The following is a 13,577-nucleotide window of genomic DNA, read 5'->3' on the forward strand; positions in this document are numbered from 1 at the left end:
AGCCACAAAATTTGGATTTGAGTTTATAAACACATTATCCACAATGTCTTTTGCAACTCAAAAAGTGGCTTCACTTATTATGAACTATTAATGCAAAAGTAACCAAAGAAAAGAACTAATCAATGTAAAAATGTCTGCATACTTTTCTTTACATAAGTAATTATTCATATAAAAAACTGAACTGTCCATTTCCCCTTTTATTACTGAACAGTTTCCCTTTTGTGGTCATAAATCCTTTTTTCTTCTTTTAGCTCTTTCAGTTACGTTTAAATCTTAGAGAGGTATATTTACAAATTTTGAAAAATTAGTGCACAGGAGATAGAACATGTTGTATGGATCCTTAGTTGGTGATTTATTCTTGAAAATGAAAAAGATGATAGACTACTAAACCTTGAAATTTCTTGCACATTTATTCCTTTTCAGAATAAGCATTTGAGCAGCCTTTCTTTTCTTCAAGGTGTATACTTGGGATAGTTAAGTTTGAGAATGGTTTTGGGAATGGCTGAAGTTGTCATGAAACCAAGAGATTTCCCCAAATTTAGGAATGAAAATCAATGGTGCTGCTGTTCTTTGAATTGGCAGGAACCAATTTTTTTCCCTCTGCCTTGAGATTACCTTTGGATGTGTTAGTGCCCTCTTTTGGTGTAAGAACAGTACTGCATCCTTAAATAATACGGGCAAGAGATAGACATCCTTTAAAGTTTTTAAAATAAAAAATATGCTCACATTATAGAAGATTTGGAAAATAAAAGGAAGGAATGAATCAGTCATAATTCTACCAGCAATATAAACACTTGATGAATACATACGTTCACTGTCAGATGCTTCATCTGCCATTAGCAAAATAATTAAGGTAACTGAGAAATTATTGACTTTACTTACATAAATTTATACAAAGAAGCTGTATTATATATTGAAATGGTTCTAAGAAATACTTAGTACAGCACAAGACTTTAAACATATTGAAACATAACTAGAAACAAGTAAGGGTCTTTCAAATGAAAATAAATTTTAGGTCATGTGATAATAATGATAAAGTTATAACTGAAAAGTAAGGAAAACACTGGCTGCATTTCTGGGAACTTCTGGCATTCATTTTTTTCTAGTACCCATTGAACTAGCTTGGGTCAGTACTCAGGACTTTGGAAGAGGCTAGCCAAAGTTTAATTCTGTCTCTGTCAGGTAGTGTACTAGACTGGCAGTTTGTTAGCCCACTGGCTCTCAATTAAGATCTTCTTTTCCTGTGGATAGATTCAAGGAGGTACTGTTTGTCAGGCCACAGTGTTTGAATGTGGAGGGTGAGGGAGAAGGAGTGGTGAGCCCTGTTTCCATAACTGTCTTGGGTTACTGCATGGAGGGTAGAATAAATGGGGTTTGAGGTGTTATGAGGTGCCTCTAAGTGATCTCTTCTGTTCCCATGGCTTTAGGTTTCCACCTTTGTGTCAAAATCTCCTGAATCTATGCTAGTCCAGCCTGCCCTGTAGGCCCACCTGTCGTATTGCATTTACCTCCTGGCACTCTGCCTCCCTCTGACCTTTTACAGGCCATTCTCTTTATGTAATCATAGTGCTGGCAGTGCAGCTTCTTTTTCATTGGAAATTTTATGTGGAAGCTTGGTATGTAAAATAGATCAAAGGAGCTGATTTGGTTGAAAGGGCCCCTAATAATCCCCCAAACTGATTTCTTAGTATCATAGCAACAAAGAGGAAAGGAAAAAAACTTTAATTCTCTTTTGCAGATTTTAACTTTAGTTCTTCAATTCTCCATTTTAATTGTAGCAGGAATTGGCAGTCAAATGAATAATAATAACTAACATTTTTATTACTACGTAATCAATAGTGTTCTGAGCACTTCTACAGATTAACCCATTTAATGCAGGCAACATCCCTAAAACCCAGATACTGTATGATTCCATTTTGCAAATGAGGAACCCAAGGCACAGAGAGGTTAAGTGTCTTGCTCAGAATCACACAGCTAGTAAATAGAAGAGGATGCAAACCCAGGCAGTCTGGAGCAGAGTTTGTTCTTTGCTGTACTGATTCTGAAGCTGGGGATAAAGCGTGTCACTAAGTAGGGATCCGGAGCCAAGTGGAAGCCAGGAGGCATAAAGGGGCTCCAAAGAGAAAACTGGAATAATCCCTAAAATAAACATCGCTTAATTCACAATTGTACCTAAAGCTGGATCTAACTAATTCCTTTCGTAATCATCTCTGATGTTGCCTTAGCATCCAGGACCAAGGTTGCTCATCTCTGACACAGTAACCAGATTTCTAGAGTAAAGTTTTCTTTGTTGGTAATTTTTAAATAAGATTTAATCTTTGTTGTAAGTATGTGTACATTTGTTGTTTATAAATAGTACTTCTGAGTCATTTAAGGGGTTGGGAAATTGTTCTGTTATTTATCAGACATTTATAGACGATACAGAGGTAAGCTTGGGCTGGTTAGATTATTATGAAGTCTGAATTCATAGTAAAAGACTTCAAATTAAAAAGGTTTTACTGTACATTATTCTTTTCCTCTGATTCTGTCTCATGCATAATTGTTAAGTTTTTAATTTGTTAGGATAACCACTTGAAGACCAAAAATGATATATAACACCTCGCGGTCATTTAAGTTTTTTTAAAAAAAACTTTATTGAGGTATAATTGCTATGCAATAAATTGCATATATTTAAAATATACAATTTGATAAGTTTTAACATATGTATACACCCATGAAACTATCACCACAATCAAGATGATGAACATCTCCATCACACAAAAATTTCATTGCTCCCTTTTTTAATCTCCTCCTGTCAGACAACCACTGATCTGCCTGCTGTCACTAGATTGGTTTGCATTTTCTAGAATTTTATATGTGTGGAATCATGAAGTATGTGCACTATTTTTTTAATCTGGCTTCTTTTAACTCAACCTAACTTTTTTGAGACTCATCCATGTTCCTGAGTGTATTACTGAGTAGTTTTCCATTGTATGGATATACCATTTGTTGACAGACATTTGGGTTATTTTCAATTTTTGCTGAACTTTTGAATTTTCAGTTTTGCTTATTTATGTTACAAATAAAGCTGCTGTGAACATTCATGTCTTCATTCATACATGGACACAATGTATTCTTTTCTCGGGGAAATACAAGTGAAATAAATGGCTGGATCATAGGATAGTCGTAGTTAACTTTGTAAGAAACTGCCAAATTTTTTTCCAGAGTGGTTTGCATTATTTTATATTCCAGCCAGCCGTGTATGAGAGTTGCGGTTCTTCCGCGTTCGCACCAACAGTTGGTTATGGTCAAGTCTTTTAACACTAGACACTGTGCCAGCTACATAGTAGGCTCTCATTGTGGTTTTAATTTACATTTCCCTAATGACTAATCGTGGTAAGCATCTATTCATGTGTTTACTTGCTATGCATATATCTTCTTTGATGAAAAGTCTATTCAAATTTTGACTAGTTTTTATTGTGTTTGTTTTTGAGAACGTGTGTGTGTGTGTGTGTGTGTGTGTGTGTGTGTGTACACATTCTGGATACAAGTTGTTTATCAGATACATTCTTTGCAAATACTTTCTCCAGTCTGTGGCTTATCTTTTTATTCTTTTAACACTGTCCTTCAAAAAGAGCAGAAGTTTTAAATTTTGATGAAATACAGTTTTTTCTGTTATGTATCAAATACTTATTGTTGTATATAAGAAATTTTTCCCAATTCCAAGGTCACAGATTTTTGTGTGTTTTCTTCTAGTAGTTATATAGTACTAGGTTGACATTTAAGTCTGTGATTCTTGTGTGTTAATTTTTACATGTCATTTAAGGTATTGATAAAAGTTGGGGGATTTTTTCACATGTATATTCTGTTGTTCTGGCACCATTTGTTGAAGACTCTCATTTCTCCCCTGAATTGACTTTGCAACTTTGTCAAAAAATAGTTTGTCCGTATATGCGTGGGCCTGTTTGTGGACTTTGTATACAGTGTCATTGCTCTGTTGCCTGTCTTTAAGCCAGTACTAAACCATCCTGATAATGGTAGCTTTATATTGCCCTTGAAATCAGACGCTGTTAGTCCTTCAACTTTGTTCTTCTTCACAGTTGTTTTGGCTCTTCTAGGTCCTTCGCATTTCCATAGGAATTTTAAAATCAGTTTGTCTATTTCTGTTTTTAAAAACCTACTGGAATTACTTAGAATTATAGATAAATTAACACCTTAGCAATTTTGAGTCTTTTAACCCCTGAAAACAATATAGCTTTCCGTTAATTTAGGTCTTCATCTGTTTCTATTAGCAGTATTTTATAGATTTCAGTGTACAGGTCTTATACATCTTTTGTTAGATTTATGCCTAAGTATTTCACATTTTCATGCTATTTTAAATGGTGTTTTTAGCTCAGTTTCTTATTAGTTAATACTAATATATGGAAATATAGTTAATTTTGTGTCCTGTAACCTTGCTAAAACTTATTACCTTTTTTGTAGATTCTGTCAGATATTCTACATAGGCAGTCAAGCCATCTGTGAATAATGACAGCTTTACTTCTTCCCTTCCAATCTGATGCCTTTTTTTAAAAAAAAACAAAAATTATTTATTTGTTTTTGGCTGTGTTGGGTCTTCGTTTCTGTGCGTGCTTTCTCTAGTTGTGGCAGGTGGGGGCCTCTCTTCATCACGGTGCGCAGACCTCTCACTATCGCGGCCTCTCGTTGCGGAGCACAGGCTCCAGACGCGCAGGTTCAGTAGTTGTGGCTCACGGGCCCAGTTGCTCCGTGGCATGTGGGATCCTCCCAGACCAGGGCTCAAACCCATGTCCCCTGCATCTGCAGGCAGACTCTCAACCACTGCGCCACCAGGGAAGCCCCCAATTTGATGCCTTTTAATTTATTGTTCTTGATTTACTGCACTGGCTAAAATCTCTAATACAGTGTTCAATAGAAGTAGTGAGAATATCCTTGCCTTCTTTCATTAAATATGATGTTAGCTCTACACTTCTTGTAGATTACCTTTATCAAGTTGAGGAGATTCCCTTCTGTCACCTAGTTTGCTGAGAGGTTTTATCAAAAGGGATATTGGATTTTGTTTTTCTGTATGTTTTGAGATGATCATATGGTTCTTCTTCTTTAGTTTGTTGATGTGATGAATTATATTGACTGATTTATGAATGCTAAACCAGTCTTGCATTTTTGCAAAAAAACACTTGGTCATGATATACTTTTTTTACATATTGTTGGGTTGCATTTGCTAAATTTTTGTTAAGAATTTTTACATCTATGTCCATGAGCGATATTGGTCTATAGCTTTCTTTTCCTGTAATGTCTTCGTCTAGTTTTGGAATCAGGGTAATGCTGGCCTTATAAAATGTGTTGGTAAACATTACCTTCTCTTCATTTTCATGGAAGAATTGTGTAGAATTGCTATTATTTCTTGTTCATTGTTTGGCAGAATTCCCCAGTGATGTAGAATTCCCCTGGAGTTTTCTGAATGGGAAGTATTCTATCTATAAGTTTTGTTTCTGTAATAGATATGGGACTCTTCAGTCTGTCTATTTCTGGAGTGAGCTTTGATAGTCTGTGTCCTCTTCATCTAACATGTCTAGTTTATTGGCATAATATTGATCATAGTATTTCCTTATCCTTTTAATGTCTTTAGAACCTGTAGTGATGTCACCTCTCTTGATTCTTGATATTGGCAATTTGTGTATTCTTGCACTTTTTTTTGATCAGTCTAGCTAGAGTTTTATCTATTTTATTGATATTCTCAAAGAACCAACTTTGGTTTCATTGATTTTTCTGTTGTTTTTCTGTTATCTGTTCATTGAGATCTGCTCTGGTTTTTACTCTTCCTTCCTTCTGTTTACTTGGCGTTCAAGTTGTTCTTTCTCTAGTTTTTTAAGGTTGAAACTGAGATCACTGATTTCTCATCTTCTTTTCTAATATAGGCACTTGGCTGGAACCCACTGCTTTTGATTTTCATTCAGTTCAGAATACTCAGTAATTTCCCTGTTGATTTTTTTCTTTGGTCTGTGAGTTGTTTAGAAGCGTATTTAGTTTATACAAAGTTTAATATTGGTTTTCCCAGTATCTTTCTGTTATTGTTTCTAATGTAATTATGTGATAGTCAGAAAACATGAAAGTGTCTTGAATCCTTTTCAAGACCCAGAATTTAGTGTATCTTGGTAAATGTTCCACATGTATTTGAAAAGAATGTATATTCTGCTGTTATTGTGTGGAGTGTTCTTTCAAATGTCAAGAAGGTCAAATTGGTTAATAGCATTCAAGTCTTATATTCTTATTGATTTTCTGTCTACTTATTCTGCAAGTTATTGAGAGAGGTGTTGAAATCCCTGACTATAATTGCAGGTTTGTCTGTTTGTTTTTTTAACACCTTTATTGAGATATAATTCACGTACTATACAATTCATCCATTAAAGTGTACAGCTAAATGGTTTTCTGCCATCACCACTATCCAATTTTAGAACATTTTAGTCCCCCCACAAAAAAGAAACCCCATACCTGTTAGCAATCACTCCCCATTTCCCATCACCACCACCACAGCCCTAAACAACCACTGATCTACTTTCTCTCTCTACCGATTTGCATATTCTAGATGTTTTATATTAATGGAATCATACAAATTGTGGTCTTTTGTAATCAGCGTCTCACACTTGGCCTAATGTTTTCACGTTTTGTCTGTGTTGTAATATGTAGCATCAGAACTTTATTCCTTTTTATTGACAAATAATTATTGCATTGTATGGATATACTACATTTTATTTGTCCATTCATCAGTTAATGGATGTTTAGATTGTTTCCACTTTTTCCCTATTGTGAATAATGCTTCTGTGAACATCGGTGTACACAGATTTTTGTGTTGTATGTTTTTATTTCTCTTGGCCATTTGCTTTTAAGAGTGGAACTCCTGGGTCGTATAATAACTCTATGTTTAACTTTTGAGGAACTGCTAAATTGTTTTCCAAAGCAGCTGCACCATTTTTCATTCCCACTAGGAATGCATGAGGTTTCTAATTTCTCCACATCTTGCCAATATTTGTTATTTAGCTTTTTATTATAGCCATTCTAGTGGGTTCACTGTGGTTTTGATTTGCCTTTCCCTAATGACTAATGATGTTAAGCCTCTTTTTATGTGCTTATTGGCCATTTGTATATCTTTGGAGAAATGTCTCTTTGGATCCTTTCTCTTTTTTTTTTTAACATCTTTATTGGAGTATGATTGCTTTACATTGTTGTTTTGGTTTCTGCTGTATAACAAAGTGAATCAGCTATACGTATACTTATATCCCCATATCCCCTCCCTCTTGTGTCTTCTCATTTTTATTATGTTTTTTATTTTTTTCATTTAGGCTGTTCTTTTTATTATTGAGTTATAATTCTTTATTCTTATATATATTTTGGATACAAATACCTTATCAGATAAGTAATTTGCAAATATGTTCTCTCATTCTGTGAGGTTTCTTGTCATTTTCTTGGTACTCCTTATAGCACAAAGGTTTTTAATTTTGATATAGTCCAATTTATCTATTTTTTCTTTTGTCATTTGTGCTTTTGGTATCATATCTGAGGAGCCGTTGCCTAATCCAAGATCAGAAAGATGTGCTCCTGTGTTTTCTTCTAAGAGTTTTAAGACACTTTCTCAATTTTCTGAAACAACCATTTCATATCTTTTTCTCTCTCCATAAACTGTCTTCACCCCCCTGCCCTCTTCCAGCTGATGACCTCAGCTCCCTTTTGTTGAGAAAATAAAAACATTCGGACAGGAGTCCCTCCTCTTCCATTCTTCAGATCCGTGCATGGACCTGCGTCTGTCTCTCCATCCTCTTGACCACGTCACTCTAACGGGTCAGCCCCTCACCTGGCCTCTGGATCTCCATCCCTCCTTCTCCTGGACTTCGCTGCTTCCACTCCCTGTCTCGGGCTCCCTTTGCTTGTGACCGCATAGAAGTGCGCTCTAGTGTTTCCCATCTGTTAAACCATCCCTTGGCTCCGAATGTCTCCACTCCGCTTCACAGCCAAACTTCTTAGGCATTTTCTCTCACACTGCCTCCCTGTCTCACCACCGATTCCTCTTCAGCCCCCACCAGCTAGCTGTTCACTGAACAGCTTTGATCAGATCACCAGCTATCTCCATATTGCTAAGTCCAGGATCACTTTTTTCCTTATCCAACCTCAGCAGAATTGGCCCGTTTCCACACCCTTCTCCACAAAACACTCCTTTCTCAGCTTCTGTGATGCCATACTCTCCTAGTTACCCCCTACTTCCTTGGTTATTTCCTCTGTTTCCTTTCTCTAGCTCCTCTACTTTTTCTCAGCTACTAAATGTCAGAGTACCTCAGAGTTAAGACTGGGCCCTTTTCCCTATCAGTACTACGTAACCTCTTCCATTTCTGTGACTTCCTTTTTTTTTGGCTTAGTTGGCAGTCCATGACTCTTAATATTATTTGTGTGCTGGTGATTTCCAAATGTGTATCTCCAGCTCAGACTTGTCCTGTTTGCTTCCCACTGGTAGATCTAACCACCTGCTTTATGGATGTCTCTAGACATCCATCCCCAAACTAACATGGCCTATACTCTGCTCTTTCTCATCCCAGGAAGTGACGCCACATCCATCCATTTGCTCAGGCCTCCAAATTAGGTCTCATCCATATTTCTTTCCCCCATCACCTCCCATAGCCAGTTCATCACCAAGTACTGTCTGTTCTGCCTCCAAAATATAGCATGTCCACTCTGCTCCATCCTGACCTAATCTAAATGACAATCATTTCTTATTTGAAGCCTCGTGTTAGCCTCCTAGGGAGCTCTCTGCCTGTACTCTTGCCCCATCCCAATCCATTTTCTATACAGCAGTAAAAGTGTTCCTCTTTTTAAAATATATCATGTTGGGACTTCCCTGGTGGTGCAGTGGTTAAGAATCCGCCTGCCAATGCAGGGGACACGGGTTCAAGCCGTGGTCTGGGAAGATCCCACATGCTGTGGAGCAACTAAGCCCGTGTGCCACAACTACTGAGCCTGTGCTCTAGAGCCCTCGAGCCACAACTACTGAGGCCCGTGCGCCTAGAGCCTGAGCCCGTGCTCCACAACAAGAGAAGCCACCACAATGAAGAGTAGCCCCCGCTCGCCACAACTAGAGAAAGCCCGCGCACAGCAACGAAGACCCAACGCAGCCAAAAATAAATAAATAAAATAAAATAAATTCATATATATATAAAATGTTATTCCCCTGCTTGGCATTCTTTAGTGACTTCCCATTTCACCTGAGGTAGAGTCCAAGCTCCTTACTTTGCTCTGTGAAAATACTCCATGATCCTAGTCCCTGCCAGTCTCTCCAGCCTTATTTCACACTGCTCTCCCCTTCACTCACTACATACCATCTACACTGGCCTTCTGCCCTCCCCTAAGGAATGCCAAAGCCCACCACCACCATCCTCAAGATGCCTGTGCACATGAACCTTCTAGCCTAGAATACCCTTCCCCTGGCTTTTTCGCACGGCCTGCTTCTTATCCTTCATGTCTCACCTTCAGTGTCAACTCCTCAGAGAAGCTTCTCCTGACCACTCTACCTACAGTAGCGCACGTGTGCACACACATTAGTCTCATCATAGCACAATGGGTTTATATTCTTACCGGCCTTGGTTACAAGTGACATGTATCTTGTTTGTTATTCATTGCTTCTCTTCCCCACTGGAATGTGAGTAAGGACCTTGTTTGCTTTGTTTACTGTTGTGTTGTATTCCCAGTTCCTAGCACTAGCCTGGCACGTGGTAGGCACTAAATTAAAGCTTACTGAAAGAGAGAAGGATGGGAAAGGAAGGAAAGAAAACACATTAAAAATAAGGAATTTCGGGGCTTTCCTGGTGGCGCAGTGGTTGAGAATCCGCCTGCCGATGCAGGGAACACGGGTTCGTGCCCCGGTCCGGGAAGATCCCACATGCCGCGGAGAGGCTGGGCCCGTGAGTCATGGCCGCTGAGCCTGTGCGTCCGGAGCCTGTGCTCCGCAACGGGAGAGGCCACGACAGTGAGAGGCCCCGCGTACCGCAAAAAAAAAAAGAAAAGTCTTACACTGATGTAGTAAGAGCAGATGAATAAAAGTAGAAGAGAAAAAGAACATTTCGTGGAATTGAACCATTGCAGCCTCTTGCTGGTTTCCTGGTTATGAAATAAACACTAAACCTAAGTCTAGTGGCTTCATATTTTAAACTTTTGGCATCTGTCTCCTTTCTTGCTTTTCCTACATGTGTTTCATCCTCCTGACTCTCCCTCAAGGATCAGAGAGGAAAATGTTTGCAGAATACGTCTGTTTCCTTTGTTTGATATTGTGTACTCAGAATCCTTGGTCCACTGTACTTGATAGGAGTTAGGTGCAGAAACTTGACTAGATTGAGAGGGATTATCAGAAAACAAATGGAAGTTGTGATTATGCCATCTCTTGGTCATTAGTTTAGCTCATGTTTAAGTATTCAACAACAGCTCTGAAGAGCCTGCTATGAATAAATAAAGTGACAAGTGCTCTGACGAAAAATAAGGCAGAATGAGGAGATAGATGAGTGATAGAGAATGAGGAGAAGGAGAGGCTGTGAGATAGGGTGGGCAGTCTCTGAGGTGGTATCCCATGCACCGGGACCTGAACGGGATAAAGGAGCAAATTGTGGGAAGTCGTGGACAAAGAGCATCCCAGAGGTTTGTTGTATTGAACCATCTTTTCCTAGCTTTCCCTCTGTTATCCCCCTTCTAATCAGTATGTTCCTGCTTCTAGCCCAGACCACAATTCTACCGTTGTTTTTAAGGCCGAGGCCAGGGCCTTCCATACTGTTACGCAGTTTGTATACTGCACACCTATAGGGGGCACCAGTCACATGTGTTATCATTGTAGGTTTGACTGTTTTGTCACAGTTTTCCAGCAGATGGCAGTAAAGTTCACGAGGAAGGGTGGCTTTTTCTAATTTGCACAAAGGTAGATTTGCATTTAGGCTAATGTTTTTATGCCTTTTTCCTTCTCTAATACATTAAGGTCTTTTTCTCTCTAGGCCCAGCCTTATCCTCTAAGCTTTTCTCTTTCTGTCCTTCTTTCAAATATTTCAAACTTAAAGAATTGTAAGCATAGTACAAAAAACTCCCATATAACCTTTGCTCTAGTTCACCAATTGTTAACATTTGACCACGTTTGCTTTATCACTCTCTCCCTCTCTCTATAGAACATGTTTTTTTCCTGAACCATTTAAGAACTGCTTGCAAACATCCTTCCCCTTTACCCCTAAATATTTTGGAGTATGTTTCCTTCAAACAGAAATTGTTTGGAATTGTTCTGCGTAGCCACAGTATATTTATCGAATTTAGGAAATTCAACATTGATACAGTACTTTTATCAGTTATATAGTGTACATTCAATTTTTTTCACATGTCCCAGCGATGTTCTTCACAGCTGTTTTTACCCCCTTATCCAGTCTATGATCACAGTTTGCCTTTATGTGTTGTCAAGTCTCTTTTCTCTCCTTTAATCTGAAAAAGTTCTTCAGCTTCTTCCTGTCTTTCATACCGTTGATATTTTTGAAGAATGCTGGTCAATTGTTCTGTAGACTTTTCTCAAACTGGTTTTATCTGGTGCTTTCTCATTCGATTCAGGTTATATGGTTTGGCAAGAATACCATTGAAGTGATATGCCGTTCTCAGTGCATTACATCAAGAGGCCCATGGTATCTGTTTGTTCCATTACTAAGCATTCTGTTTTGAAACTGTTCTTGTAGTCATATGGACTGTGACATACATATATGGATTATAGTTAAAATTTGAGTGTTTACCATGTGTTGTGTACAGCGCTAATAAGCATTCTGCATACATTAGCTTTATATGTTCCTTAAAACAACTCTTAAGAAATGGATGACACTTTCTTCATTTTATAAATGAGAAAACAAAGGTTTAGAAGGGTTAATTAAGGTAACATGTCTAAAAATTACCATAACTCAAACTCCTGTCTCTCCAATTCCAAAGTCCTTACTCTTCTTCAAAAGGAAAGAGTAGCACAGAAGAAACTTGCATAGGGCTATTAGTGTTGAAGTTAGACTTCACATTTGAAATTCAAATGTTGTGTCATTGCTAGATTGGAGGTAATTGCTATCCCTCACACTCGGAGTTTTTGAGGTGTCTTTAAGGAGAAGAACTTAGATTTTTCCAGTTTGGATTTCCCAACCGTAAGACCCACTTGCCTGAGACAGTCTTGCTTTATACCTATTTCCTAACAGTTATTAATAGTGTCCCCATTCATTTTCAAAAGCATCATCCTTTTGTAATTATACAGTCCCCTACCCAAAATCCTTCCTTGAGTTCTCTTCAGATCAACATAGAGACTGGTGTTTCATTGTAACCAACACTAACAGAACTTGGTATGTTTTTATAAGCATGGTTTGCTTAATTTAGTCAACAGTTAGCAAGATTTTCCCACAGTTGCTCCACTGAAACATTTAAAGTAAAAATGATATTTTACCCCATCGTACTTCAGTAGCCATGACTAAAAAATCAGTTTCTAGGGCTTCCCTGGTGGCGCAGTGGTTGAGAGTCCGCCTGCCGACGCAGGGGACATGGGTTCGTGCCCCGGTCCGGGAAGATCCCGTGTGCCACAGAGCAGCTGGGCCCGTGAGCCATGGCCGCTGAGCATGCGCGTCCGGAGCCTGTGCTCCGCGGCAGGAGGGGCCGCAGCAGTGAGAGACCCGTGTACTGCAAAAAAAAAAAAAAAAAAAAAAAATCAGTTTCTAAGTTTCTGTAAACTATCCAGAAACCAGAGGTAACACCTTTGGCAGTGTGAATCATCCCTGATGTAATTTGATTTTCATTTATCATTGTCTTAAGGAGGGGGTGCACCTGTAATTGCATGCTCGTGTAATGCTTCTCCAGTGTGCAGGACACAGCCAGGGAGAACAGTCCTGGCCTCGTGGCTCATGGGTGTTCGCATAACTTATGTTGCGTTTTCTTTTGGCAGTGCACGACTTAATTTTCTGGCGAGATGTGAAGAAGACTGGGTTTGTCTTTGGCACCACACTGATCATGCTGCTCTCCCTGGCAGCTTTCAGTGTCATCAGTGTGGTTTCTTACCTCATCCTGGCCCTTCTGTCTGTCACCATCAGCTTCAGGGTCTACAAGTCTGTCATCCAAGCTGTACAGAAGTCAGAAGAAGGCCATCCATTCAAGTGAGTTGAAGTATCACAAGTAACACTCTACAATTTAGGGAAGGGATTCACTGAGGCTGGTCAGATCTAAATCAGACCTGATTAAAAATCAAGAATTATAGGGCCTAATGCAGCCGATCAGTGGCATGAAACGTCAACTTGAGACCGCCTTATGAAGGGAGCAAGTTGGGAGCCAGGAACTTTCTAACAAACTAGAGGCTCACCAAAAAGGACTGTCTAAATTCCTGAGCGGGGTCAGTAGGGAAAGCACAGCGTCTAGGACAGCACTCAAATGGAGTCCCAAGTACATGTTTAAGCCGCCACATCGTTAACTCTTAAAACAACCTTGAAATCTTGGTGTTGAGGCTGCATTCTTGGCGATACCCAAACTCAGTGTGTTTACTCTTGGTTTTATTACTGGTTTCCTTC

The 13,577-nt window shown here is 38.8% G+C and overlaps 1 protein-coding gene across 5 annotated transcripts in view; it reads left to right on the top strand.

The window, feature by feature from the left end:
• RTN3 (reticulon 3) overlaps positions 1-13,577 on the top strand; it is a 63,401-nt gene that overhangs the window by 41,937 nt on the left and 7,887 nt on the right. For all 5 annotated transcript variants that reach the window (XM_059069956.2, XM_067037468.1, XM_059069953.2 and 2 more), the window contains one exon: positions 12,962-13,169. In XM_059069956.2, the coding sequence (XP_058925939.1) occupies positions 12,962-13,169 (208 nt within the window). The remainder of the gene's footprint in view (positions 1-12,961; positions 13,170-13,577) is intronic.

The sequence above is a fragment of the Kogia breviceps genome, chromosome 7 (genome assembly GCF_026419965.1).
Source record: "Kogia breviceps isolate mKogBre1 chromosome 7, mKogBre1 haplotype 1, whole genome shotgun sequence".
Lineage (NCBI taxonomy): Eukaryota > Metazoa > Chordata > Mammalia > Artiodactyla > Physeteridae > Kogia > Kogia breviceps.